The sequence below is a fragment of the Balaenoptera ricei genome, chromosome 10 (assembly GCF_028023285.1).
Source record: "Balaenoptera ricei isolate mBalRic1 chromosome 10, mBalRic1.hap2, whole genome shotgun sequence".
In the NCBI taxonomy this organism is placed as follows: Eukaryota; Metazoa; Chordata; class Mammalia; order Artiodactyla; family Balaenopteridae; genus Balaenoptera; species Balaenoptera ricei.
The window spans coordinates 47,610,013-47,634,424 of record NC_082648.1 but is presented as its reverse complement, the minus strand read 5'-3'; the positions used below and the strand labels follow the sequence as shown (position 1 = coordinate 47,634,424).

The 24,412-nt window shown below is 57.1% G+C and overlaps 2 protein-coding genes across 4 annotated transcripts; one reads left to right on the top strand and one right to left on the bottom strand.

Moving 5' to 3' along the window:
• The first annotated feature begins 468 nt into the window (after positions 1-468).
• Positions 469-14,496, top strand: STAT6 (signal transducer and activator of transcription 6). 2 transcript variants are annotated; one of them, XM_059936242.1, is made up of 23 exons: positions 469-650; positions 789-1,086; positions 3,698-3,834; positions 4,246-4,384; positions 4,679-4,762; positions 5,183-5,321; positions 5,448-5,500; positions 5,673-5,821; positions 6,420-6,551; positions 6,673-6,861; positions 7,076-7,280; positions 7,405-7,527; positions 8,125-8,217; positions 8,946-9,152; positions 10,343-10,437; positions 10,534-10,670; positions 11,010-11,156; positions 11,374-11,437; positions 11,544-11,654; positions 11,848-11,940; positions 12,746-12,811; positions 12,917-13,045; positions 13,124-14,496. In XM_059936242.1, exons 3-23 carry the CDS (start codon positions 3,719-3,721, stop codon positions 13,311-13,313), a joined length of 2,661 nt encoding a protein of 886 aa, XP_059792225.1. In that variant the 5' UTR covers positions 469-650; positions 789-1,086; positions 3,698-3,718; the 3' UTR covers positions 13,314-14,496. The 2 variants fall into 2 exon arrangements, with proteins under 2 accessions (XP_059792225.1, XP_059792226.1); XM_059936243.1 differs by having other exon boundaries at positions 472-650; positions 7,193-7,280.
• On the bottom strand, positions 14,424-20,573 carry NAB2 (NGFI-A binding protein 2). Of its 2 annotated transcripts, XM_059936244.1 has the most exons (7): positions 20,210-20,571; positions 17,876-18,749; positions 17,304-17,437; positions 16,916-16,967; positions 16,690-16,822; positions 16,288-16,479; positions 14,424-15,284 (listed from the first exon to the last, which is right to left on the bottom strand). In XM_059936244.1, the coding sequence occupies exons 1-7, from the start codon at positions 20,290-20,292 to the stop codon at positions 15,175-15,177; spliced, it is 1,578 nt and encodes a 525-aa protein (XP_059792227.1). In that variant the 5' UTR covers positions 20,293-20,571; the 3' UTR covers positions 14,424-15,174. The 2 variants fall into 2 exon arrangements, with proteins under 2 accessions (XP_059792227.1, XP_059792228.1); XM_059936245.1 differs by lacking the exon at positions 16,288-16,479 and having other exon boundaries at positions 20,210-20,573.
• Between the last annotated feature and the right edge of the window lie 3,839 nt (positions 20,574-24,412).

The window sequence follows — 24,412 nt, the reverse complement described above, 5'->3', positions numbered from 1 at the left end:
CCTTGTGACTGCATGTGGCTCTGAGTGCTGACATGTCTGTAAGCCTGCCTGGACGTGTATGTAAGCATGTGTGCGTGTGGGGTGTCCTTCTGGCTGGGGAAGTTGTGTATGTGTGTGTTTATGTCTGGGTGTGTCTTCAGTGTTTACCCCAGAAACAGATAGGAACTTCACCAAAGCTGCACAGCAGATTCACATGCAAACTTGTCCCTTGGGAATCTACAGGCAGCAACTCCAGCTTGTGCTGGCTCCCACCTGGGTTTGAGGAGTAGTACCCTGTGAGGAGGGGGCAGAAATGATTTTCAGTCCGAGGGACCCCTGGAGTCCTACAGAATTGTGAGCTTCAGCCTCCCCTCCCCCACTCCCTCCCATCAGCGGTCACGAGACCTCTAAGGCGTTCCCCACCAAGAAGGAAGGGGGACCTAGGAGTTCCAGCTCCCGGGCCGCTTTCAGGGTCCTCCACTGGAGGGAGCGCAGAGCCCAGAGGGATTTCTTTTTCCAGAGGCCACAGGGGAGCCCAGTCCCTTGCGAGCCCAAACCCCCGGCGCCTGCGAAAGTTTGAGTATGGGAGCGGCAGTTTGGGGCGGCACGTCTGTGGCTTGATATTGGGTGACTTTCTGGAGGAAAGTTGATTGCTTTTGAGAGGAGACAGAGTAAGTGGGGATCAGCCTCCCCTCCAGCCTGGCCCCAGGGCCCCCAAGCCCCAGTCCTGGCTCCCCCCACCCCATGCTCCCCTACCCGGTATCGGAGGCACACACGCTCACCTCACTTTCTTCCTCTTCCTCCTCCAGCCCACTTTCCCTTGTCTGTGTCGTCAGAGCTCCAGGGAGGGACCTGGGTAGTCGGAGAAGCCGGAAACAGCGGGCTGGGGCAGCCACTGCTTACACTGAAGAGGAAGGACGGGAGAGGATTGTGTGTGTGTGTGTGTGTGTGTGTGTGTGTGTGTGTGTGTGTGTTTTCTTTTTGGTGGTGGAGGTGGAGGGGGGGTGCTAGCAGGGCCAGCCCTGAACCCGCTGGACAGAACTACAGACCCATGGGGCCTGGCAGTGCCCGCTGAGAGAGGGAGAAGACAGCAGAGGGGTTGGCAAGGTGAGGGGATGCCTCCAAGGAGGGGAGGGTGGGGGGCCTCTGACTGTGAGTATGTGGGGCGGTGGGTTGCGGGGAGTGCCTCTCAGGATCCTCCCTGGGCAGAGTGGATGGTCCCCAAGAAATTGTTTCAGCTGGGGTTGGTGGCTGGTGGTACTGAGTTTTGGCAGTTTCGAAGTATCAGAAGAATCTGGGGTGAGTACAGGCCCAGCACTTCCCCTCCCTCCCTCCCCACCGTGGGTCACTTTTTCCATACACCCCGTCCCCCGCACCTCCAGGGACATGTAAAGGCAGGGAAAGGAGGGCAAGGAGGTGCCCCTCTGCCCTCTGGGTTGGGGGGAGGTGGCCGCCCCTCCCTAGAAGGCTGATACCAGAGGGCAGTAGGTCCTTGACAAACCCCTATCCGGGCCCCCCATAAAGGTTCCTGTTCAAGGGTGTGGCTAGCGAGCCCTAGATGCAGACCTCATGGTGTCCCAGAGGAGGGGGAATTTCCCCCCTCAAAACTGCTCCACTTTTGGCGCGGCCACGTCACGGAGTTAACCCTACTCTTGCTTAACTGGCTCCGCCTCCCGGCCCCCCGCCCCGCCCCCGCCGCCGCATACACACACTGGGCAACTCAGAGAAGCTCGTTTGACTCTTGGTCCTGTGGTCCCACGGTCAGAGGGCTCGGGAATGTAGGGGTTGAGGTGAGGTTTAGGCCACGAGGAGGGCTGATGAAGATCCTGGACTTTGGGTTTCCCTTCCCGGTTGGGAAGGGAACACTGGCCCCGCCCCCTCAGGCCGCGGCTCCTCCCTCCCTGCTGGTGTTGGGGGCTTACAGCAGAAGGTGCCTCTGGCCTGGCCGGCCGACTTACCCAGCCTGGTTATTGGGTGTGGCTGGGGGAAAGTCTGGCCCCCTGCTGCCTGAAGATGGAGTGGGGAAGATCTGAAGCCAGGGCCAGGCCAGGAAGCTGGTCACTCAGCAGGGGCATGTAGAGGAAAGGGGGGCTGCCTATGGCTTAGGGATCGCCTCAGTCCCCAGTAGCATAGGAAGAGAGGTCAAAGGTCTGAGCACCGTGAGACACAGGAGAGGAAGAGGGAAGAGAGAGATGGAGTCCTCCCCTGAGTTTGAAACAAACCAAAAGGGGCCCCACTCCAAGGTGGGTGTAGAGAAAGGTCTATTAGACGACCCTGAGCAGGATGGGGGGAGGATTCTGCCTTTGGGAGAAAAGAGCTCAAGGGGATAGGGACTGGGGCGAGGGGCAGGAACCTCCAGAAAAGGGGCCCCTCTGTTCTCCGTCCCTCTGGGAGTCCTGGGAGAGGGGAGGGGCTAAAAGTGCAGCAGGAAAACTTGGGGTTACCAGGTTGGGGGAGACCCAGGGAGTTTCCATCCCCATCCTTTCTGTCATCTCTGGGAAGAGGGATATTTTGAGAAACTGGAAACTGAGAGACCCCTGGGAAACCACTGGTTTATCCACCCCACCCTGTGGCCCACCCAGAAATGGGGAGGCAGCCCTCTCCCCTACCCTCCCATCTCCTTTCCTCTTGCCCCCTTTTCTTCTTTTTGTTGTAGCCCTCTAGCCTCCTTGCCCCTCTTCTAGGCTTTTCACTGAAGGCTTATTAACCCCACTTTTTTCTCTAATCTCTCACCATCTTCCTGAGTTCTCTCTACTTTTCCTTTCGCTCAGTCTCCTCTTCTTCAATTCTCCTCCCATGCCCCCCCACCCCCCCACCCCCGCCTTAGGATTATGGGATTTGGATCTTGAAGGCATCCTAACAGCACAACGTGGTGGTTAATCCCCTCTCGGGTTCAAATCGCTTGCTGAGTGGCCTCGGCAAGTTGGAGAACCTCCTTGAGCTCGGTTTCTCTACCTGTGAAAGGGGATAATTCTATATTTTAAAAATTGTTGCAAGATTTTGAGGTAATGAGCTCAGTATAATGCCTCATACATAGTAAGTGCTTAATAAATGCTAGCTATTATTACTCTGCCATCCTCTTCTTCATCATCTAGCCAGGTAGTTTTCAGATTCTCTCATGGAACCCTGGAATTTTGAGGGTTTTCTCCAGGGTCACCTTTGGGGTCAGGAGGTGGGGAGAGGGAAGTAAGAAGCAGTAGAATTCCAGGCCTACCACACTTGCTTTCAACAGAGAAACTCCAATTTTATATAATTGTGATTCCACAGATTAAAACTAAAATTGTCTACTGCTTTGAAAAGTTTGGAAAGTTCTGCACTTTATCCAAGCCTCATATTCTATAGATGAGAAGATTGAGGTCCACAGAGTGGAGGTTTCTTGCCTACAGAACCAGAGCCAGGCCTAGAGCTACAACCCACATCCTTTGTCTTCTCTCAGAGAGCTTTCCCTACTGCCCCATCGCCCCTGTCTCCCGCCCCGCCCTCTGGCTGCAGCTCAGCTCTTCCCACCCCATCACCCCTGTGTCTACCGTTGAAGGAATTACCTTGTCTGAGGCATTGGCCAGGGATGTCCCTGGTTTGAGGTGGTCTGGCTGTGAGTGGTGGTGGGGATGGTCTCTGGGAGGGCTGTCTACGGGAGGTCCCTGGCTGCCCCCAAACAAAAGCCAACTTTCTTGGGCACCTCTCAGAGTGCCCAAGTAGCCTTGTTCCTTTTCTCCAGGCACCCTCCAAACCCCAGATCATGTCTCTGTGGGGTCTGGTCTCCAAAATGCCCCCAGAAAAACTGCAGCGGCTGTATGTCGACTTCCCTCAACACCTGCGGCATCTCCTGGGCGACTGGCTGGAGAACCAGCCCTGGTGAGTCCTGGCTGCCCCATGTTGGTCCCCCAGGTCCTCCCCCACCCACCTTCCCTCTCATTAGATTTTCTTCATCCCATTTCAAGACTTGGGACTCGTTATTCCATGTGCGGTGGTCCAGATTTAGCTGGGAGTCTGTGCCACATCAACCAGACTATGCATGTTGATACGTGGAGTCCCCCACCCCCTTAGGAGGCTGAGCCAAAGAGGAGGGAGGTCAGAGCTGGGGTAAGGGCACTACCCACAACAGCTGGAAAAAGGGGGAACAAGGGACATGGCTGAGGGCTCCAGAGGGCTTGGATGGAGGATAAGAGGAGGAAGGAGCCGCTGAGCTGATTGCTGTGGGGTAAAGGGACAGTAGAGCAGAGGAAGCCCTGACCCGAGGCTGCCTCATCCTTGATCTTCCTGCAGGGAATTCCTTGTCGGCTCAGACGCCTTCTGCTGCAACATGGCCAGCGCCCTACTTTCTGCCACTGTCCAGCGTCTTCAGGCCTCGGCTGGAGAACAGGGGGAGGGGAGCACCATCTTGCAACACATCAGCACCCTGGAGGTGGGGCAGGAGGGGAGGGGACAAGGCTGGGTGGGGCCTGGAATGGAGCTGGGGTGAGCATTGGATGCTGGAAGAAAATTGGTTGGATGCTGGAAGAAAATTGGTGTTCCTGTGGCTAGCTGTTAGCTAGCATGCAAATTAGATTTTAAAAGCATGCAAATGCATGAAAACTTCTGGAGTCTACAGTTGTGCTGCCTTTCAGTGCATGTGTGAATGGGGGGCTGGGGATTGGAAGGGGAGAAAGACATGGGTAAGAGCCAGGCTAACCCTGTCTATCACCCTTCATTTCTATAGAGCATATATCAGAGGGACCCCCTGAAGCTGGTGGCCACTTTCAGACACATACTTCAAGGGGAAAAAAAAGCCATTATGGAACAGGTATTGTGGTACCCCACCTCCCACCCCAACTCAATTCCCTGGGACTTTAGCCTGAGCCATGAGAAACTAGAAGGAATTTGAACTTCAGGAAAAGTTCAGTGTTCTAGGCCCAGGATGACCAAAGGAGTCAAAGTGAGCCCCAAGTTAAGCTCAGAGAAGCTTGCAATGAGGGACTGAGGATAGTGAGGCCTAGGAAGGAGAGAGCAAGTGATAAGGAGCTGATTCTGCCAGGAGAGAGGTCTTACCTACAGGAAATTCCAAAAGGTCAGGAAGGACTGTCAAAGGAGAGAAGGGAGTCAGACAAGGGAAGTGGTCTGTTTTCTGCAGAGCATGGCAGTCGCACGCCTTTAGGGAGTGGAGGCCGAGTGGAAAGAGCTGGGCAGAGTGTCTCACCTCTTGGCATCTCTCCCTCCTGTGCAGTTCCGCCACCTGCCAATGCCCTTCCACTGGAAGCAAGAGGAACTCAAGTTTAACACAGTCCTGCGGAGGCTGCAGCACCGAGTGGGGGAAACCTGCCTTCTCCGCAAAGCCCTGCAGCCTGGGGCTGAGGGAGGCCAAGGTGGGAGCCTGGGCCTAGAGCCCTAAGAGGGTTCTGGGGAGTGTGTGGGAGTGATCCCCTCTTGGATCTCAACCTTGACTGTACCTCAAATCTATCTGCACCCCTGATTTCTGCCCCTACCCTCAGTGTCTTTGCACAGCCTGATAGAAACTCCTGCCAATGGGACCGGGCCAAGTGAGGTGAGCAATGGACTGGGATATGGAGATTGAGCTCCAAGGGCAGACTTTGAGGGTCTCAAATCTGTGGAGGGATGGAGATTAGACCTCAGAGAGGTGAGAAAGAGAGCCCTACCCTCCAGAGCTGGGTGAGGAGGAAGCGTGTGGCCCTGGCTCAGGCCCTTTCTGCCCACAGGCCCTCGCCACGTTCCTGCAGGAGACTGTCGGGGAGCTGGAGGCTGCCCAGGCCCTGGTGCTGAAGAGGATCCAGATTTGGAAACGGCAGCAGCAGCTGGCAGGGAATGGCGCACCCTTTGAGGAGAGCCTGGCCCCACTACAGGAGAGGTTGGGGCAGGGCTGACAGGGAAGTGGCGGGGGGGGGGGGGGCTGGGGGTGGACACCTGCTGTCCCTGCTGGAGCACCCACAGGTGCGAGAGAGGAAAACCAGGCCAAAGGGTCTTGGGGTGGGTCAGGACTCAGAGAAGCCCATTCCAGCAGGGCCACGCACACTGTTGTTCAGGTTGTGTCCTGTACACGTGCACCCGGTGGACGGGGCACAAGCAGGAGTTCTTCCAACCCACAATTCTCTCTTCAAGCCCCATGCCCAGAGGAATGGGGAGTCTATTTGATCTATTGGGCAGGGCACCTTTCAAAATGCACAAAAGCATCATATGTGCTGGCAGCTGACCTGGGTACCAGAGCCCTGGGGAAGAGGCAGCTGGGTTTCCACAGAGCTTCCAGGCACTGAGAAGGAACCTTCCTCCCCAGAGCCAAGGCATGTCCCACAACTCCGTTAGCCCAGGTGCCTTGCAGCCACGCCCACTGCTCATCCCACCCCTCCACACACACTCTCCTGCTTTCTTCCTGGGTTTAGGGGTGGGGGGTCTGGGCGGGGAGCAGGCAGCCTAAACCCTGTGCCCCCTGACCACTGTCCTGGCCCCAGGTGTGAGAGCCTGGTGGACATTTACTCCCAGCTGCAGCAGGAGGTGGGGGCGGCTGGTGGGGAGCTTGAGCCCAAGACCCAGGCAGCGCTGATTAGCCGGCTGGATGAAGTCCTGCGAACCCTCATCACCAGGTATGAGACCCCAGCCTGGCCTAGAGCAGACCCCAAGGAAGGAAGAGGGTCAGAGCTGTGGGGAGGGCACCAGGAGGGACCCAGCTGCTAACTTCCCTTGTGTCCTCCGCACTCCTCCCAGCTCTTTCCTGGTGGAAAAGCAGCCCCCCCAGGTTCTGAAGACTCAGACCAAGTTCCAGGCCGGGGTTCGATTCCTGCTGGGCCTGAGGTTCCTGGCGGCCCCAGCCAAGCCTCTGATGGTCAGGGCCGACATGGTAACCGAGAAGCAGGCGAGGGAGCTGAGCATGCCCCAGGGGCCCGGGGCTGGAGCGTAAGCTGGGGCTGGAGAGGGGCTGGAGGGTGGTGGAGGCCAGAGGAGCCTGGGGGACTGGCACCACGAAGAGCAGGGTGATGACAGGGAGGGTGGGCCATGGGATGTGGGGACCCTGTATGATAGTCAAGGCAGAGGAAGGGGAGGGACCCATCAGTGCTGGAATGGGGTGGGAGCATCATGATTTGGCTAATATGGGGACTTCTCCCTTAAGAACTCAAGTGGGGAGATGGAGATTAGGGGCCAGTAGTCCAGGCCATTCGCCGGTGGACTCAAGCTCCTGCCACTCCTGGCCCAGTTGGGATGAGCCACTCTCTGACTTGCCTGGCAGAGAAAGCACCGGGGAAATCATTAACAACACCGTGTCCCTGGAGAACAGCATTCCCGGGAATTGCTGCTCTGCCCTGTTCAAGAACCTGGTGAGGCCTTCGGGGAGCAGTGGGCGGGGGTCCTCAGGCCAGGACATTCTCCTTGGAGAGGGTGTTGGGAGCCCAGGAGAAGCAGTTGCTGCCCTTACCCTCCTCTCCCTTGCCCCACCTGCAGCTTCTGAAGAAAATCAAGCGGTGCGAACGGAAGGGCACAGAGTCTGTCACCGAGGAGAAGTGTGCCGTGCTCTTTTCCACCAGCTTCACGCTCAGCCCCAACAAACTCCCTATCCAGCTCCAGGTGAACTGAGGCCCCAGCCCTGCCCGAGGCGGGGCCCCAGGTGCCCCTCCAGGCCACACACTGGGGCCCTGCATCCTCACTCTTCATGACTGCCCCATACCCTGTGTGTTTGGGATTTGTGCATGCTGGGGCCCCGGGTGAGTGGGGAGGAGCAAGGACCGGAGTGCACACCCCAGGGAATGACAGTGTAGGGGCAACTGGCACTTACTCACTTTTCATAGACCAGGGCACTGATTTAAGTCACACACATGCACACACACGCGTGGTATTCACAATCACATTATGAGGTATGTATTATTACTAGCCTCATTTTATAGATGAGGACATTGAGACACAGAGAGATTGAGTAATTAGCCCAGGTCACACAGCTACTGAATGTTGGAGCTGGCATTTGAAACCTGGGGACTCTATAGCACTGACTTGTAACCACTTCTCTGCAGTAAGGCCCTAAATGAGCTTCAGAAAGCACTCGATAACACACCATGAGGTTTTAACCATGTTGTGTGAGTCCAGTAGCTTCCCTGCACCCTCAGAGCCAGCCCTCTGTGGAAGCCCCTTGCCCCAGTAAGAAGAACCCCCTTTCCTCACCCCCTTCAGGCCCTGTCTCTGCCCCTGGTGGTCATCGTCCACGGCAACCAAGACAACAATGCCAAAGCCACCATTCTGTGGGACAACGCCTTCTCTGAGATGGTGATGAAAGACCTGGAGTTGGCGGGGGCAGGGGGGGCTCTTACCTGGGGGGTGGGGTGCAGGCTGGTGGGGTGGCAAGCATGTTCAAATGAGAGTGACCTTAACTCCTTCTCATAGACCTGTTTTCGTACTTCTGACCTCTTTTCGTGCCATTTTTTTTTCATACTTTATTTTTTATTTTATTAATTTATTTACTTATTTATTTTTTGGCTGCGTTGGGTCTTCGTTGCTGCGTGCGGGCTTTTCTCTAGTTGCGGCGAGCAGGGGCTAGTCTTCGTTGCAGCGCGTGGACTTCTCATTGCGGTGGTTTCTCTTTGTTGCAGAACATGGGCTGTAGGCGCGTGGGCTTCAGTAGTTGTGGCACGCGGGCTCAGTAGTTGTGGCTCGCAGGCTCTAGAGCGCAGGCTCAGTAGTTGTGGTGCACGGGCTTAGTTGCTCCACAGCATGTGGGATCATCCCGGACCAGGGCTCGAACCCGTGTCCCCTGCATTGGCAGGCGGATTCTTAACCACTGCGCCACCAGGGAAGTCCCCTTTTCATGCCAATCTTAACAGCTATCCTGCAGTAGCACCGTAGACTACTTTGGAAAAGCACCATCTTTGTTGAGCAAGCTCAGGGGGACAAGGCTGGGGAGGGGCAGCCTTGGGGAGGTGGGAAGGATGAAGGCCCTCCTGAGGAGGGATGGGGATGTCAGCCTGAGGCTCCCTCTCCTTCTCTCCTCCCCCCAGGACCGCGTGCCCTTTGTGGTGGCTGAGCGGGTGCCCTGGGAGAAGATGTGTGAAACTCTGAACCTCAAGTTCATGGCTGAGGTGGGGACCAACCGGGGGTTACTCCCAGAGCACTTCCTCTTCCTGGCCCAGAAGATCTTTACCGACAACAGCCTCAGCATGGAGGCCTTCCAGCACCGTTCTGTGTCCTGGTCACAGTTCAACAAGGTCATTCCCCTGCGCTTCGGACTTCCCACCCCCAAGCTCTTCATCCCTGGGGCACTCAGGGCTTCCCCAACCTCTGCCCAGGGATCAACCGCTGGGATCTTCACAATGCCCCACCACGTTCATCAGGAAGGCCTCTGTCATGGCCCAGGCAGGAGAACCCCTCAGGTCTCTGGCATCCCCCAGTTTTGGTCTGGGGGCCCTCTATCCTCCCTCTTTGCCAGTGATCTGCGTGACTCACCCAGATTGTGTGTAAACACAGCTTTGATTCAAAATGACTTTGACCCATTGGGAAAATAGGTCTTATTGCAAAAACAGGGACGAAATCCCACAGGGACAAATGCAATAATACCAGCTACTATGTGTTGACAGCTTATTATATGCCAGGCACTGTGCTTCAGCAGTTTATATATGTTCTCTCGTTTAATCATCCCAACATCCCTTTGAGGTAGATACTATTACCCCCATTTTACAGAGGATGAACCTGCTCAGAGGGGTTAAGTAGTTTGTCCAAGACCTCCCAGCAAGTGAGTGGCATGTCTGGGATGGAACACCATATTTCTGACTCTTGCTCTTAGCTACTACATTTTACTGCCTCCAAAATAAGGTGGCTCAGGACTGGATGTTACAAGAACAGGGGAAAAAGGAGGTCTGGGTGTCTTGGTTGAGGACCAGCTGGGTAAATGCAGTCATGCACTGATCTCTTTTTTAAAAAAAGGAAGAAAGAAAAGCCCACACAACCAGAGGATGTGTTAGCAAAAGGGAACAGGACACTCACACCCTGCAAGCTGCCTTCTCTGGACACCACTTCCTCCAGGCCTCATTCGGGAGGGTGTAGAGCACAGTGGTTAAGAGGGGGCCCAGCCCAGACTTCCTGGGCTGAATCCCAGCTCTGCTTCTCACCAGGTGTGTGAGAAGCAAGTTATTTGACCTTTCTAGGCTTCCATTTCTTCATCTGTAAGATGGGATACTCACAGGACCTACCTCCCTAGGCCTGTAAAGATCAGATACATTAATTTATGAAAAGAGCTTGGAATAGTGCCTGGCACATGGTAAACTTGAGTGTTGGCCATTGTCATGGATGGGGTCTCAGGTCCAATGTGGGTCCCTCAGTCCTGTGACTCTGGTACTCACAGCCCAATGCCTGCCCTAACTAGGCTCCTGTGCTCACACCAACTCCCCTCTCCCCACAGGAGATCCTGCTGGGTCGTGGCTTCACCTTTTGGCAGTGGTTTGATGGCGTCCTGGACCTCACCAAACGCTGTCTCCGGAGCTACTGGTCAGATCGGTGAGTCCCTGCCCCAGGTGGCCTGAGCAGCTGTACCTCCAGCTCCCACTCCACACCCTGTGACCCCACCCACATCCTCTCCCTCATCCTGGCCAGGTTGATCATCGGCTTCATCAGCAAACAGTACGTCACTAGCCTTCTTCTCAACGAGCCTGATGGAACATTCCTCCTTCGGTTCAGTGACTCAGAGATTGGGGGCATCACCATTGCCCATGTCATCCGGGGCCAGGATGGTGAGGTCACCCCAGCCAGTCCTCTGCCTCTGTGCCTGTGCCCTCTGGGGTTTCTTCTGGGGAGGAAACATCCTTGCCTTCCTTGATGCCAACCCTGATCTTCAGGAAGTTCTTCCTTAGGTCCAACTTCTCTTCTTCCTTCTGTGGTCTAAACGTTTACCTTCTCACTGTGAGCTCTGTGGGAATGGTGACTGGTGGGTCTCCCTTCCTCAGGACCCTCACCCTAGCTCCTCTCCTCCTTACCTTGGTAGATGGAGAATGAGTCCAATAGTGGGCGGAGGTTGGGGAAAGGGAAGAAAGTCTGGACAGAGGGGACTCAAGGTCTCATTCCTATTGTAGGCTCCCCACAGATAGAGAACATCCAGCCATTTTCTGCCAAAGACCTGTCCATTCGCTCACTTGGTGACCGAATCCGGGACCTTGCTCAGCTCAGAAACCTCTACCCCAAGAAACCCAAGGACGAGGCTTTCCGGAGCCACTACAAGCGTGAGCTGGGGCTGGCAGCTCTGACTCCTTCCTGTTGTCCACCTTCTCCCTGCTCCCAGCTGTCCGCCCCCTGCCTGCTGTGTGTCATCCCCGACTTCTCTCTCCATTTTCATCTCCCTGCTTCTGCTACCTGCCCATCAGCCATGCTCACCTTTTCCACCTCCCTTCCTCCCTAAACCAGAAGCACTCCATGGCTTTCCTTTCCTCCCCACAACAGCTGAGCAGATGGGTAAGGATGGCAGGGGTTATGTCCCAGCTACAATCAAGATGACTGTGGAAAGGTGAGTGTGCTGGTATGGATGGAGGGTGGGGCCCAGTACTTACCTGTGGGAAGGGGTGGTGGCATCAGCCCCTGGTCAGTCACACATGCCTCCTCCCCTCCTCCAGGGACCAGCCACTTACCACCCCTGAGCCCCAAATGCCTACCATGATGCCCTCTTACGATCTTGGAATGGTCCCTGACTGCTCCATGAACATGCAGCTCGGCCCAGATATGGTGTAAGAAGCTTGAGAGATGGAACTGGGAGTGGTCTGTGCCAGCAGGCTGTTTCAGCATGGGCAGCTGGGAGAGCTGGCACTGGGGGCTGAAGTAGGGAATTTCCTTTCCTTGAAAGGGGTTCCCCATCTTGAGGCAGGGATTTGGGGTGTCCAGGAGAAGGGCTGGCATCAGGGGTCTGCTTTCTTTCCCCAGGCCCAAGGTGTTCCCACCACGCTCTCACTCCATCCCCTCATATCCAGCCCTTCCCCGGGAAGAATCGGTCAATGTGCTGCCAGCCTTCCAGGAGTAAGTGGGGCCACCTCTAGGGAACGGGGTGGGACACCCACCTGCAACGGGCATGGGCACTTGCATTTGTTAGGGAAGGCTCTTCTGTGAGAACGGGGTGGCAAAAAGCCAACACCTGTGTCTCTTCTGTCCATTCCACTGAGGCGTTAGTGGTTAAGATCTAGGTTCGAATTCCAGCTCCACCACTTGCTGACTTTGGGCAAGTTACTTAACTCTGATGTGTCATCTGTGAAATAGGGAATAATGATAATAACAATACCTACCTCACAGGGTTACTGTGAAGGTTAAATGAGTTAATAGTATGTATAAAGCTAAACACAGTACCTGGCTCATAGCAAGAGCTATGTAAGTATTAGTATTATCTCTCCCGCCCCTGAAATCTACTGTCATTTATCTGCTGTCTTGATTTTTATTTATCTTTTTGGCCCTGAAGTGGCATAGACACTTGTTCTCCAGGTAGCACTCAGGTGCTTACTAACTCTCAGTCAAGGCACGACATCTCCCCTCCCAGGAGTTGACGCAGGGGTGGGGACAGGGGTACTTAAGAGCCAGCAAAGTTCAGAGTCCAAAGAAACATTAGAAATTAGCTAATCTAGCCCTCCTCTCTCTCCTGCCCCCAGTCGCCAATGCATATGCATTTATACAGATGAGAAGACCAAGCTCACAGGTGGAAATGGCTTGCCCAGTACTTGCCGTCAGGATGAGGAGCTGGAAATACTGTTTCCTCACTCAATGGTCTTGACTTTGCAACACCCTGCCCTTGTCCAGCTTTCCTTTCTGACTGTGCCCTCCTTCCTGATTCCAGACCTCACCTGCAGATGCCGCCCAACCTGAGTCAGATGAGCCTGCCCTTTGACCAACCTCACCCGCAGTGAGTGACACCCACCCCCATCCTGAGCTCAGGCTCCTCATTCATTCCCAGCCTCAACCCCCCTGACCCCCGCCACCACCTCACTTACTTCTCTGGGCCTGGCAGGGGCCTGCTGCCGTGCCAGCCTCAGGAGCATGCCGTGTCCAGCCCCGAGCCCTTGCTCTGCTCAGATGTGACCATGGCGGAAGAGAGCTGCCTGAGGCGGTCGGTGGGAGGGTTCCCTCAAGGCACCTGGTGAGTGTCAGCCTGGGGGTGGAGGCTGAGGAGTGGGTGCCATGCCTATCCCACTGCTTCCCTCCTTCCTCCCTGCAGGGTCCGTGAAGACATGCTCCCACCCTTGCTGCCTCCCACTGAACAGGACCTCACCAAGCTTCTCTTGGAGGGGCAAGGAGGGTCAGAGGGAGGGTCCTTGGGAGCCCAACCCCTCCTGCAGCCCTCCCGCTATGGGCAGTCTGGGATCTCAATGTCCCACCTGGACCTAAGGGCTAACCCCACTTGGTGATCCCAGCTGGAGGGGGAGCCCAGAGAGACAGCTCTCCTGCCCCCATGGACCTGCTGTGAACACCTGCCTGTGCTCCTGCCAAGCAGCAGCTGGGGAGGGTGTCCTCCTATCCCCACCTACTCCCTCGTCAGGAGGAAAAGACTTTGCCAGGAGAATGTACAGTGGGTGGAAAATATCTACTCCTTCCCTCCCACCACACACCCCTGCCCTCCCCTTTCCAAATACTGGAAGGGAAATTCAGGCTCCAAGTGAGACACGCCCCAAAACGCCTGCACACGCAGCACACACACACTCACACACACACACACACAGCCCTCCTTGGAAGATGGGGCTGAGCAGGAAGGGGGCTGGGCCAGAGCACAGGGTGAGGGCATGGAGGGCTTCTCTGCTTGCCCCGAGCCGGGGCTCAGGACACACACGTGGAAACACACAGACACGTGCACGCATCTGCTTCAGGGGCTAGGGATGGAGGTATGGGCTTGGGTCCCAGCCCTGGGGGGATGGGAAACAGTTCAGGAGACCCTGGGAGAGAGGGGGGTCTGTACGTTCGGTTGCTGATGTGGGTTTTACCCAGATTAAAAAACAAATCCCCATCAGCTCCAAATTCCTGTCAGTCAGATGGAGGCTTCTGGATATGTGTATGACATTGTGCAGAAGTACAAGGGCCGAGTTTGTGTATAGCTGTGTGAAAGTGTGTGGACCTGAGACATGTTAATATGTAGATGTCACACACACGTTAGTTTTATGGCCACAGAGAACACGTACCTCTCTGATTTTGCCTGTGTGACAACACAAGTTTGTAAGTGTGAGACACTGCACAAAAGACACCAGCGAGTATACTGGCCTCTCTGATGTATGCTAACCCAAATGTACTAATCTTTGAGTATGACTGTGCCCAGGTTGGGTCTATGTGGCTGTAGCTTCGGTGGCTCAACACCACCAATCCTGCCCAGAGGCAGAGGCTGAGCCTGGGGTCCAGACTCAGGTGTGTGGTCCTCTTGGTGTATTGGGGGCCCTACCCACTGCTTCTTTTCTATTTCCCCACCCACCGCCAGCTTCCCTCCACTCCCCAACCCCATGCCACCCTTTCTCCATCTTGGGGGTCATAGATCCTAAGCCATAAAATAAATTTTATTCCAAAATAACAAAATAAATAATCTACTGTACACGATCTGAAAAGAAAGACGCTCTAACTGCTCAGACAGGTGCTGCGGCCCAGCTCCCAGCTGAGGGAGACCCTGAGTCCACCCAGGCCTCCCGAGGGGGCCGGTGAAGGGGACCCCACACCCCCCTAGAGAGGGCAAGAGGGAGAGAACCGCTGAGAACTTGGGGGGAAGATGGGGATGGGTGGGCGAACTGCAGCACTTGTTAAATTAAAGAAACAAACTAGAAGCACAAAAATGGAGGAGCAAAGGGGAGGAGCAGGTCCAGTGTTCCCAGGCCCCCAGATCTGGGGGGAAACCGTTTCCATTTTTAGCTGCTGGACCCTCCCAGGGAAGTCCCCCTTTCCCCCATGTCCAAACTGAGTCCAACTGCTCACGTCACTGATTCTAACTAGAGAGGATGGGAGTGTGCTGTGGAAGGGAGGGGAGAATCCCAAGTGCCCTGGAGGCAGAGTTCTTGCCTCCTTGCTCTGGGCAAGGGTGAGGGGGCACCGTGCACCCTCCTTGTGTCCTCTCGCCAGGCCCCTGCTCGTTATTGCTTGAAGCCCCATAGTTCTATGCCCATGGGGCAGGTGGGGAGGCAGGAGAAGGGCAGCGGAAGGATCCAGGGTTGTGACTAGATGCCAGGGATGGAGAGTGGAGGGGTCTGTGTGAGCCAGAAGCCTGGGGCCCTGGATCTGAGGACGCCAGTCCCCGCCTCACTGCCGGCTGGCCTCAGCCTCCACTTTCACGCTGCTCCTTCGACCTTCCACCAGAGCAGGATGGGGTCCTGGGGCAGGGCATCGGTCCAGCAGCCCCTCCTCGAACTCTGCAGGGAGAAGGGGTAGGTTAGGAGGCTGCGGGGTGGACGCTGCAGACAGAGGGGGCTGAGAACAGAGGCAGGGGTAGAGAAGGCTGCGAAGATGAGCTTGATTTCCTGACTCCTGCCCACCTCCTGTCTAGGGGGTGGTTCCATACCCAAGTGTGTGCGCCCCCTCCCCTTGCTGGCTGTGTGTAGCTCTCTGTCTCTGGATGTGTCTCTCTCTTTCTGTCTCTCCCGCCTCCGTTCTGCTGGAATTTCTGGTTCTGTCAGGAGCTGTGGGGGCGGCTTGGCTCTGACCTCTCCCCCTCCCCCCTTCCCAGGCTCTGCTGCCCCCGCTTATCCCTGGCCTCCTCCCAGGGCCCCCCCCCCACCCTACCATGCCCCCCAAGGTTCTTAGAAGCCAAAACAGGGGGGACACAGGAAGCCAGCCTCCCAGCTCCTCCCCCAAGAAGAGCCCCCCTGTCAGTCCCCGCCCCCAGTTCCCACCCACGCAGAGTTTAAAAATACCAAGCTAGGGTTGGTGGCTTTGTCTGCTGCGTCACTCTGAGCCCAGCCGATGCCCGGCCCTCTGCCGGCCTCCTTGCCTACTCCCGCTTCCCCCTTCCACACACAAAGCATCCCCCTCTGGGCTCCTTCAATTCCAAGCTGGCAACCCTACCCCAACTCCTGGCCTGCTCCACCCTCCTGTGTTGGTAGAAGTTCCATCCAAACTTCCCTTCTTGGTGGCTCTCCTCTTCCTGTTCCCCTTCGTTCCCCATTCTCTGTCCCCCTGCTCCCCAAGCTCACCGTTCACAGACGTCCACTTGGGGTTAGACCCTCCCCACTGGGAACAGCCCTGCAGGGTTCCCCCCTCCTCAACCCAAGGCCTGGTTAGCTGCAGCCCCACCAGGCTACTGCCCTCTCCAGTGACAGCACCCCTCTTCCTCCCTCCTGGCCCGAGGACACCAGGATTGCTGTGCGGGGCCTGGGTGGCAGGGGTGCTTGGGGACGGCACTGCTGGCTGCCTCACCTGCGAGAGGTGGCTTTGCGGGCACACAGGGGCTGAGGCGGCCCACGCGGTCGTGGGAGACGAGGCGGGCTAGCCGCAGCCCCTCATCCATCAGCGTCTGCTGCAGGATGTGGCGGCTCCACAGCCCATGGGCTGGCAACGCCAGAGGCAGGTCAGCAGGGGGCGGCGTCAGCCTTGGGCACGACCCCACAGCTGTGGGCAGGGGCACGGGTCAGGTAGGGGGCCGCAGTCAACGGAACCCTCACCCTCAACCACACAGCCAGCCCCACGGGCCCAGGCCCATTGGCTCCCGCCCAGCCAGGCCTCCCAGCCCTGTGCCAGGCGGTGGCCTCCTGGCGCCCTCCTCCCACGCCTTCCCCCGCCCCCGCCCCCGCAGTGAGAAGCGCTCTGATGCGCACTCACCCTGCAAGTGTCCATCCAGGCTCTCCCCGGACAGGCTGGCGCTGTCTTCCTCCAGGCTGGGGCGGTATGGGTGTGCATAGGACTCAGGGCCTGGGGGAGGCTGCTGGATTTCAGAGTGACTTTGTTCTCCAACCTGTGGATGCCCCAAATGGAGAAATGAGGACTGGCAAGGGCGGCGGCTGGGGAAGGCTGCCCTAACCCCCTATATGTACCCTAGCAAACCTACCTCTTGCTTCAGTTTCTTCAGTGGGGGGCCTCCCAGTTCTTCAGGGTGGAGCCTGCAAAGATGGAGAGAAACAAGGAGGGTGAGGCTGGGGAGAGACACATGGTGGACAGGACACAGAATCTGATGGGGAACATGCATTATTCCCAGAATCTGGAAAGATGCAGGGTAAGCAGGAGTCTCCAGCTCAAGCACTATTGTTGTCGGGGGCACAGAGGACCTGAGAGGGATGGGAAGTGGGGCCAGACCTAGGCAAGTGAACTTGGCCAAAGGCAGGGACACGCAAGCGGGTGGGAAGCAGGCCTAGAGGCACCTGAACTGGAGATCAGGACGTGACCCATCTCCTTGGTGGGATTCTGATCTAGGGAGAACCTGCAGAAGGGGGTCTCACCTGGAGCCCTTCAAGGAGGACAGGTAGGTGCTCTCTCGGGCCACTTGGCGGGACAGGGAGAAGAGTTCCACCCTCCGCAGTAAAAGAGTGTTGTCCCTCATGCAAAACTGGGCAGCAGCCTCGTTGATGGTCAGCTGTGGAGAGGACCGCCAGAGCAGTCAGAATCCTAACTGGCCCACTACCTTGCCCAGACCTCCTCACTCCCCTTCACCATCAGACAAATGAAGCTCATCCATCAGATGTTTGCTTGGGTTTTGACACCATGCAGGAGCTTTCTGAGGAAGGAAAACAGAGGTCAGCACCCACAGCTTCCTAGGAATGCCCGGGGCCTCCTCCACTCCTGTGGTGTCCTGAGCGGCATGGGCCTGGACAGCCGGGCTCTTGCCTGTGTCTCTGCTTCCCCCTTAGTTGAGGGAAGCACTACAACAGCTGAGGTTGGTAGGGGAGGGGATCAGGGCCTGGGGTCCTGGTCATGGGGCAATGAAACAGACTTGGCGAGTGTGAGGATTCTCAGAGGTGAGTAGGTCAAGGCCTGGGAGTCAAGAGCAATCCTGGGAGGCTGGGGTCCTCACCTCATGCAGGCTGAGCTGCTTGCCCTCCCGCCGCTTGGAGTCAAAGCGGCCATAGATGATGCTGTATTTGCGTATCTCCTCTTCCTTCTGGCTATCATTATCGTCCATCTCAAAGATATGGCCCACGCTCCGTGCCAGCTTCTTGTTCAGCTTCAGCAGGGAAGTTACCTCCCCAGCATCCCCCCTTGGGAAGCTTCGGAAGATCCTCTCCACGCTCTCCACCACCATGCGTACCATATCTGGCTCCAGTCGATCCGGACCACCACCAGCCCCAGCTGCTGCCAGCCCCCCAGCCCCAGTCCCCTCAGGGACTCCTCCCCCTGCAGGTGGCGAGAACGGGGGTGAGCCAGCCTCCTCTTCTCCTCCTGCCCCAACATCGGACTCTGGAGTGCTCCGGCCTGGCCAGATCCGGGGGTCCCCTGCCCCAGGTCCCCCAGACAATGGCGACAGCTTCTCTCCAAGTTCAAGGGGGCTCTTAGGGCTAAAACTGCGGGCACTGCCCGCCTTTTCCCCTGGGCTGCCATGCCCGTTGCTCATGCTCCCTTTCCGGGTCCCTGCAGTTTCAGAGATCTTGAAGAGTGGAATGCTGGAAACGGGCACAGCAGGCACCGGCTGGCTGAAGAGCCCTGGATTGGTGGCCCACTCTCTCAGTGCCTTCTGTAGGCGTCGGACATGGAGGGGCTTGGTGGCCATGCCCACGAGTGCCATGATCTCCAGGAACTCCTCCTCACCCGCCTCACACAGTTGCTGCACGTCGTCCCCTCCCTGCTGGATGAAGGTCTCATAGTAGGAAAGGAGATTGGCGCGCTGCAGGACCCGGTACAGCTGCAGCTCCCCCAGTGTCCGAGGCAGGGCCATGGCTCGGGCACTGGGCCTGAGAAGGAGGCACACAAGGGCAGGGGGCAGTCAGTGCAAGTTCCCTTGCTGGGTACTAACCCACACTCACAACTGTCTTCTCTTTCCTGCCTGTTTCTCTTCCCCTCTTTTGAATGCTCTCTCTGCCCAGACCTGAGCACAGACTATGAGAATCAGGCACTGCTCAGAGGCACAGCCATGCTCCTGCTATCACAGACTGGCCGGAAGTACCAAAAGCCAGACCAGTTTTTGCCGAAGTCAAAGGCTCCAAGCCCCCATCCTCAGCTTTTACCTTTCTGGCCTGGGGCAAGGAGACCTTGAGCGCTGAGGCCAGCCAGCACACCCCTGGGGTGGCTGGACCAACCTCTCTTCCACAACACAGTCCTCATCTTCCACCCTAAACACCTAGCAGTCTCAACATTACACAAGTTAACTTCGCACACTGAGGTGAATGCAGGACCCCCATCCTCCCTACAGTGGACACCTAGGAGCACTACTGGCCAGCTTTATTCCCTGGTGGCATCCTGCTCATGTGTCTGAGAGACAGGGGTGTGGCCCCTCCCCCTGACCTTTTCCACTCAGTGAGCCAGGCAAACCATCCTCTGCTCCCCTTTTCCCACCCCTGCTCAGCTTTTCCCACGGATTAGGCATTCTTTGCCCACTCTTGCTCTCTGTCCCCAGGACCTCCCCTGCCTTCCAGACTGCCCAGTGCACCTCAGTTGGCCCCTCTCCCAGCAGTGACCTTCCCACCTGCTCCATAGGTAGGCCCATCCCTTCAGCTCAGGCACGGGAGAGAAAAGGAGTGCCTTAATTGTTCTGCTCAGGGGCCCGGTCCGCCCCCACACACTCCCACAGTGCTACCGTCTGTGGGCGAACACTGCCGGGGGGGGGGGGGTCCCGCCTACCCTTCTCTCCCTCATTTTCCACCCACGTCTTCAACGGTTGTGTGGGAGCGACTCAAGACCCCTTGAGGGAGGGGCCGCACAATGAAACTCCCCCCATGCCACAGAAATGGAAAGAAACGCCTAAGGCATGCCCCGCTTCTGCAGAGCCCCTCTGATGCTCTGTTGGTTCAAAGGCGCCGGCTTCTCCCGGACCCCGGAGCCGCGCGCTCCGTGCCGACGACGGACTGAGCCAGCTGAGTGGCCCTCCCCCGGCACTGTTGCCAGCTAGAGCTCCAGGGCTTCCCCTAGCGCTTGGGAGCCTCCACATTCTTTGCAGGGGGCTCACATGCCAGGTCATGAGCACAAAATAAACGGGCGATGGAGAATTAGGTACTGCTTTTTCACATCCAGCTTCATCAGCTTCCTGCCTGCTCCCAGGGCCCCTAATTCGAAGACGCACCCCCTTTCCGTCAGTCTCCACCCCCCACCCCCGTCCCGCTTCCCCTCGTCCTCTGCTCGACCTCCGCCCTCCGGACCCCTTTCCCGTCCAGCTCCACCCATCTCCACTCCCCGGCGCTTCCCTTTGCCCACTAACTTGAGTCTGGGCTGCGGGGTCCGGCGGGCGCTGTCCCCTCCGCCCGGCGGCTGCTCGGCTGTGGGGGAGGGAGCTCTGTGCATGGACGGCTGCAGACCACCGGGGATGCCCCTCTCGGTGCCCAGAGCTCAGCGCCTGCCGCGCGCTGCGCTCTTCCGGGCGCGCGAGGCCGTGTCCGCCGCTGTCCGGGCTCCGTCCCTCCCTCCACGTCTCCTCTCTTCGAGCCTCCGCGCCTCTGTCTGTGCCTCTGCCCCCCCCCACCTCCCCGGCTGCGCTTGCCGCCTCTCCGCGCCTCCGCCCCCGCAGGACGCACGGGGAGCGAGGCCCGGCGCAGCGCTGGCTGCCTGGCGGGCGGAGGGCGTGGGCCGAGCCGGGGGCGGAGGCCGGGGGCGGGGGGCGGGCGCCCGGGCCTCTCCGCCGGCCTCAGAGACGCCGCGGCGGAGAGACGGAGAGAGGCGGAGACCGGGGGGAGGGGGTGTGGAGCAGGAGGCGGGGGCGGGGACTCAGAGCCTGGGCGCCGAGTTGGGGACTGAGGTGACCGACGCTGGGCTGTGGAAGGCGGACTTGGGGATCCGGCGGGCGGGGCGAGGTCGCTCCGTGCCGCCCACGCCGGATGCACAGCCGGCCTTCTCCGCGCCCACGTACCCACGTGAGAGCCCAGCCGGCGACATTCTTACTCCCACCCCCCTTCCCCTCCGAGCGGAGAGGGGAATTTCACAACCACGCACAGGTACACAAAGACACAGAAGCGCACGGACGGGCACAGGCGCCTAAACTACGCGGACGCCTGCCTGCCGACACTCGGGCCTCGCGGTGTTGTACTTGGGAATGTTAGGAGCGAGCCCGGAAAAGTTGTTGGAGACTCGGGGTGCACGGCTCCTTTCGCGCGTGCATCTGACTCCCATAGGGTGTGCACTTCAGGCAGGTCTGTGAGCGTGGGGCTCTGCAGGAATATTTTACATATCCTCGCGCTGTTCCCCAGCCCCAAAAGGAGTTATTTGAAGAGGCCGTTCTCGGAAACCCAGGCGTCCTTCCATCCGTGCCCTGAGTTCCCGTCGAAGTTTGGCGAACAGGAATGGGCGGGGTTTGCTAGAAGCTACCACTTAGACGCGCAGCGATTAGTCGCGTCGGGTTTTGTTAGCGCTTAGGTCAGGCAGGGGTGGGAGGGGTACCCCGCCTTTCTCTACTCGTCGCACCCTATTTGCTGAGGATGGGGACCTGCTCCTGGGGAACTGTGTGGCAAGCCTGGGAGAAGGAAGATACCCTTTCTAGGGACGTCTGTTAGGGCACTTCGCCCGCAAGAGTCTAGTGGAAGATGGGCAAGGGCCGGCTGCATCCAACGTGGCTCCTTACAGAGGAGTAGGAGGGAGGAGCTCCTTCAAGGAGCCTAGCTCCTCCCCGCAACCCACCCCCCTCCCCGCTTTGTTTCTCCCAGCCCCATCTGGTTCCCATTACACTCCCGCCCACGCCTGGGAGGGCGGACGGGCGGGGGCTCTGAGCGCCCGGCTCTGTGGCTCTAGGCCCCGAAGAAATGAAGGGGGTTAGGGGAGAGGCGGCGGGAAGCGAGCGGACTGGCCAGAAGCAAGGTTCCCCCTAGTCCGAAACCTCAGGCCCGCCCGCCATTCCGCACTTCTGAGTGGGTGGCGTGGGCCAGGGCTGGTTCTACATTCCGGCCTGGCGAGGGGACCGTTAGGCCTCCGGTAGGGGCAGGAGAGGAGGGGTGCATCACTGGGGGGAATTTCGGTAGCCAAGAGTCTCTTCTCCATGCCATTAAGCCCCAAACACGGGGGTGGGGAGTGATAGAAATGAGCTGAGTCCTCCGTCCCGCAACTGGAGGGTGCGGCTACACGGGGTCCCTCCGGGGGCACTCCCCGGGGGCACTCCCCGACCCCTCTTAAGTGTGTGGGCGCCCCTCCCCCCGCTCTTCTCTGGTTATTTTAGAGCCTTGGCTGCCAGCGGCTGGCCCCGGGTTTCCACGTGCCTCCGCCCTCTCTCTGCCCACGCTCCCCGTGACGCACATCCTCCGCCCACGCAGCCTCTGCTCGAGGCGCCCCCCTCCCTCCCACCCGGGCCCCCTTGGGGTGGTGCTGAGCCCGCGGATCCGGAGGGAGACGCTGGCCCGCCCGGGGAAGAGGGCGGAATAGGGCGTGAAGCAAGGGGGCGGTAACCAACTGGGCTCCTGGCGCTTGGGTCCCCGCCCAGGAAAGAAAACGGTGGAACAGTCAATTCTGGGGCCTCAGCTCCACGGTCCTGGGGCCGCTACTAGGCCAGAGAGGGTCGAGGAGAGAAAGATCCCACGCACTGGGCCAGCCCACTCCCCTAGGGGTCAGAAGGAATCTGTTTGGGTGCGAACGTGTATCTGAGAGTGAAACTCCCGAGTGTTTGTATCTTTGTTTCTCAGGGTTGTCGTGAGGTTCAAATGAGAGGGTGTATATGAAAACTTTGTAAATTGTGAAATGTTAATAAGCAGATTTAAGACGCTATTGCCAGTTTGTGCCTCTGTACCCTGAGATTATGTATTTGTACGTTTCTTTACATCTAGTTGTGTGTGTCTCTGTCTCTCTCTAGGTTTGTGAGCCCCTCTGTGTGGATTTAAAAATATGTACATTTAAAAAATCATTGACTTGTCAAGGCCCACCAGAGGCCGAGACGCCCCCGCAGCCGGAGCTGCTGAGATGTCTGTTCTTCGCTTCCCTCCCACTCCTACCACCTCCAACTCCCCTCCTACTCCCTTCCGTTGACAACAAGGAATTTCCAGCCTTTAGCAAATGGAGAGAAACAAAGAGACCAAGACTATGAGAAACTACGGAAAAACAATAACGATAAGAGACAGGTGGGGGGAGGCTGACAAAAAAGGGGTGCGGCAAATTAAAAATCTTAATTTCTTCTCTTTTTCTCCTTGAGCCCCGTTTTCCCCAGTGTGGCTCAAGCCTACTTCCCTACCTGACTCACCTTTTTCCCTCCCCTCTCCTTCCACATCGGTGTTCTCAGAGGCACACAGAGCTGAGCAACGGGCCCCATTTAATCAAGGATTAGTTTAATGCTACACTGATCGCTTCCAGGAAGGGAAACGATCCTCAGTCCCAATTTTCCAAGAACAGAGGAAAAGATTGTGAAGAAAGTGGGTGGAAGAGGAGTGAGGAAATTGCCAACCAGAGGGATTGTCATTCCTAGGCATGAGTAGATTTTCATCCAGCAGATTGCACTGCACACTGACCCCCCCACCCCAAGTTTTCACCAGGCCAAATCCAGCTCATACAGCAAGATCTGGCTCAAATGTCACCTTCCTGGTCCCTCTCCTTCTTGTACCTTCTCTAGGCAGAATTAATTCCTCCCATCCCTCAGTGGCCCCATGGCTCTTTGTACACATTTCAATTATAGTTGCTTGTTTCACCTTTAGCCTGGGACCTCTCCTGATCTCTGGTGGGCCCTCTGAAATGAGTGAGTTGATGATGCTATTTCCAGGCCTGAGCAGCTTTGAAAAGGGCAACTGACACAGATTTTACTCCAGAGGGGGCTGAACCTGGGCAGAACTGTTCAAGTGGAGATGATTGTTTTCCATGTCTCCTTGCTTCTTAAAGTTTCCAGTGAGTCTCACAAGTCTGGTTCCTTGGCCTTCTAAAATGTCCACTAGTCTGGTAAATTAATTCATACCCAGGTGCTAAAGGTAAAACTGAAATCCTTGCTGGTAACAGAAAAATATGAATATAAAGTAATGATCCTCTTTTTTTTTTTTCTCTTCTGTTAACATGTTAGAGTTGTAGTCTTTGAAGGAGTACTGTCCTTCAGTTTCGTCATCTTGCCAGAGATTCTTCACCTCTCAAAGACAAATAATCCTGACTTCTGCCTTTAAGGAACTCATAGACTAGTAGGGGAGGTAGGCACGATTATTTTGTAGTTCCATAATAGGGGTACAAACAATGATAGAAGTATAGGGGGCAAGTGATGTCTTCTGCTTGGAGTTGTGATGGACTGGTTTAAACAGGCATCCCAAGGAGGTGATGATGCAGCCCAGGATTTTGAAGTGTAAATAGATTTCCAGGAAGAAGGGACAGTCAAATCAGAGAGAGCAGAATTTAAATTTACGTGGAAGTATGAAACAATGATATGTTTGAGAACCTAGAAATTGTTCATTATTGCTGGATGGGGGGTGCTGGTGGTTAAAAAGGAGCCCAGGGAGGTGTATAAGGCCATTTAATTAAG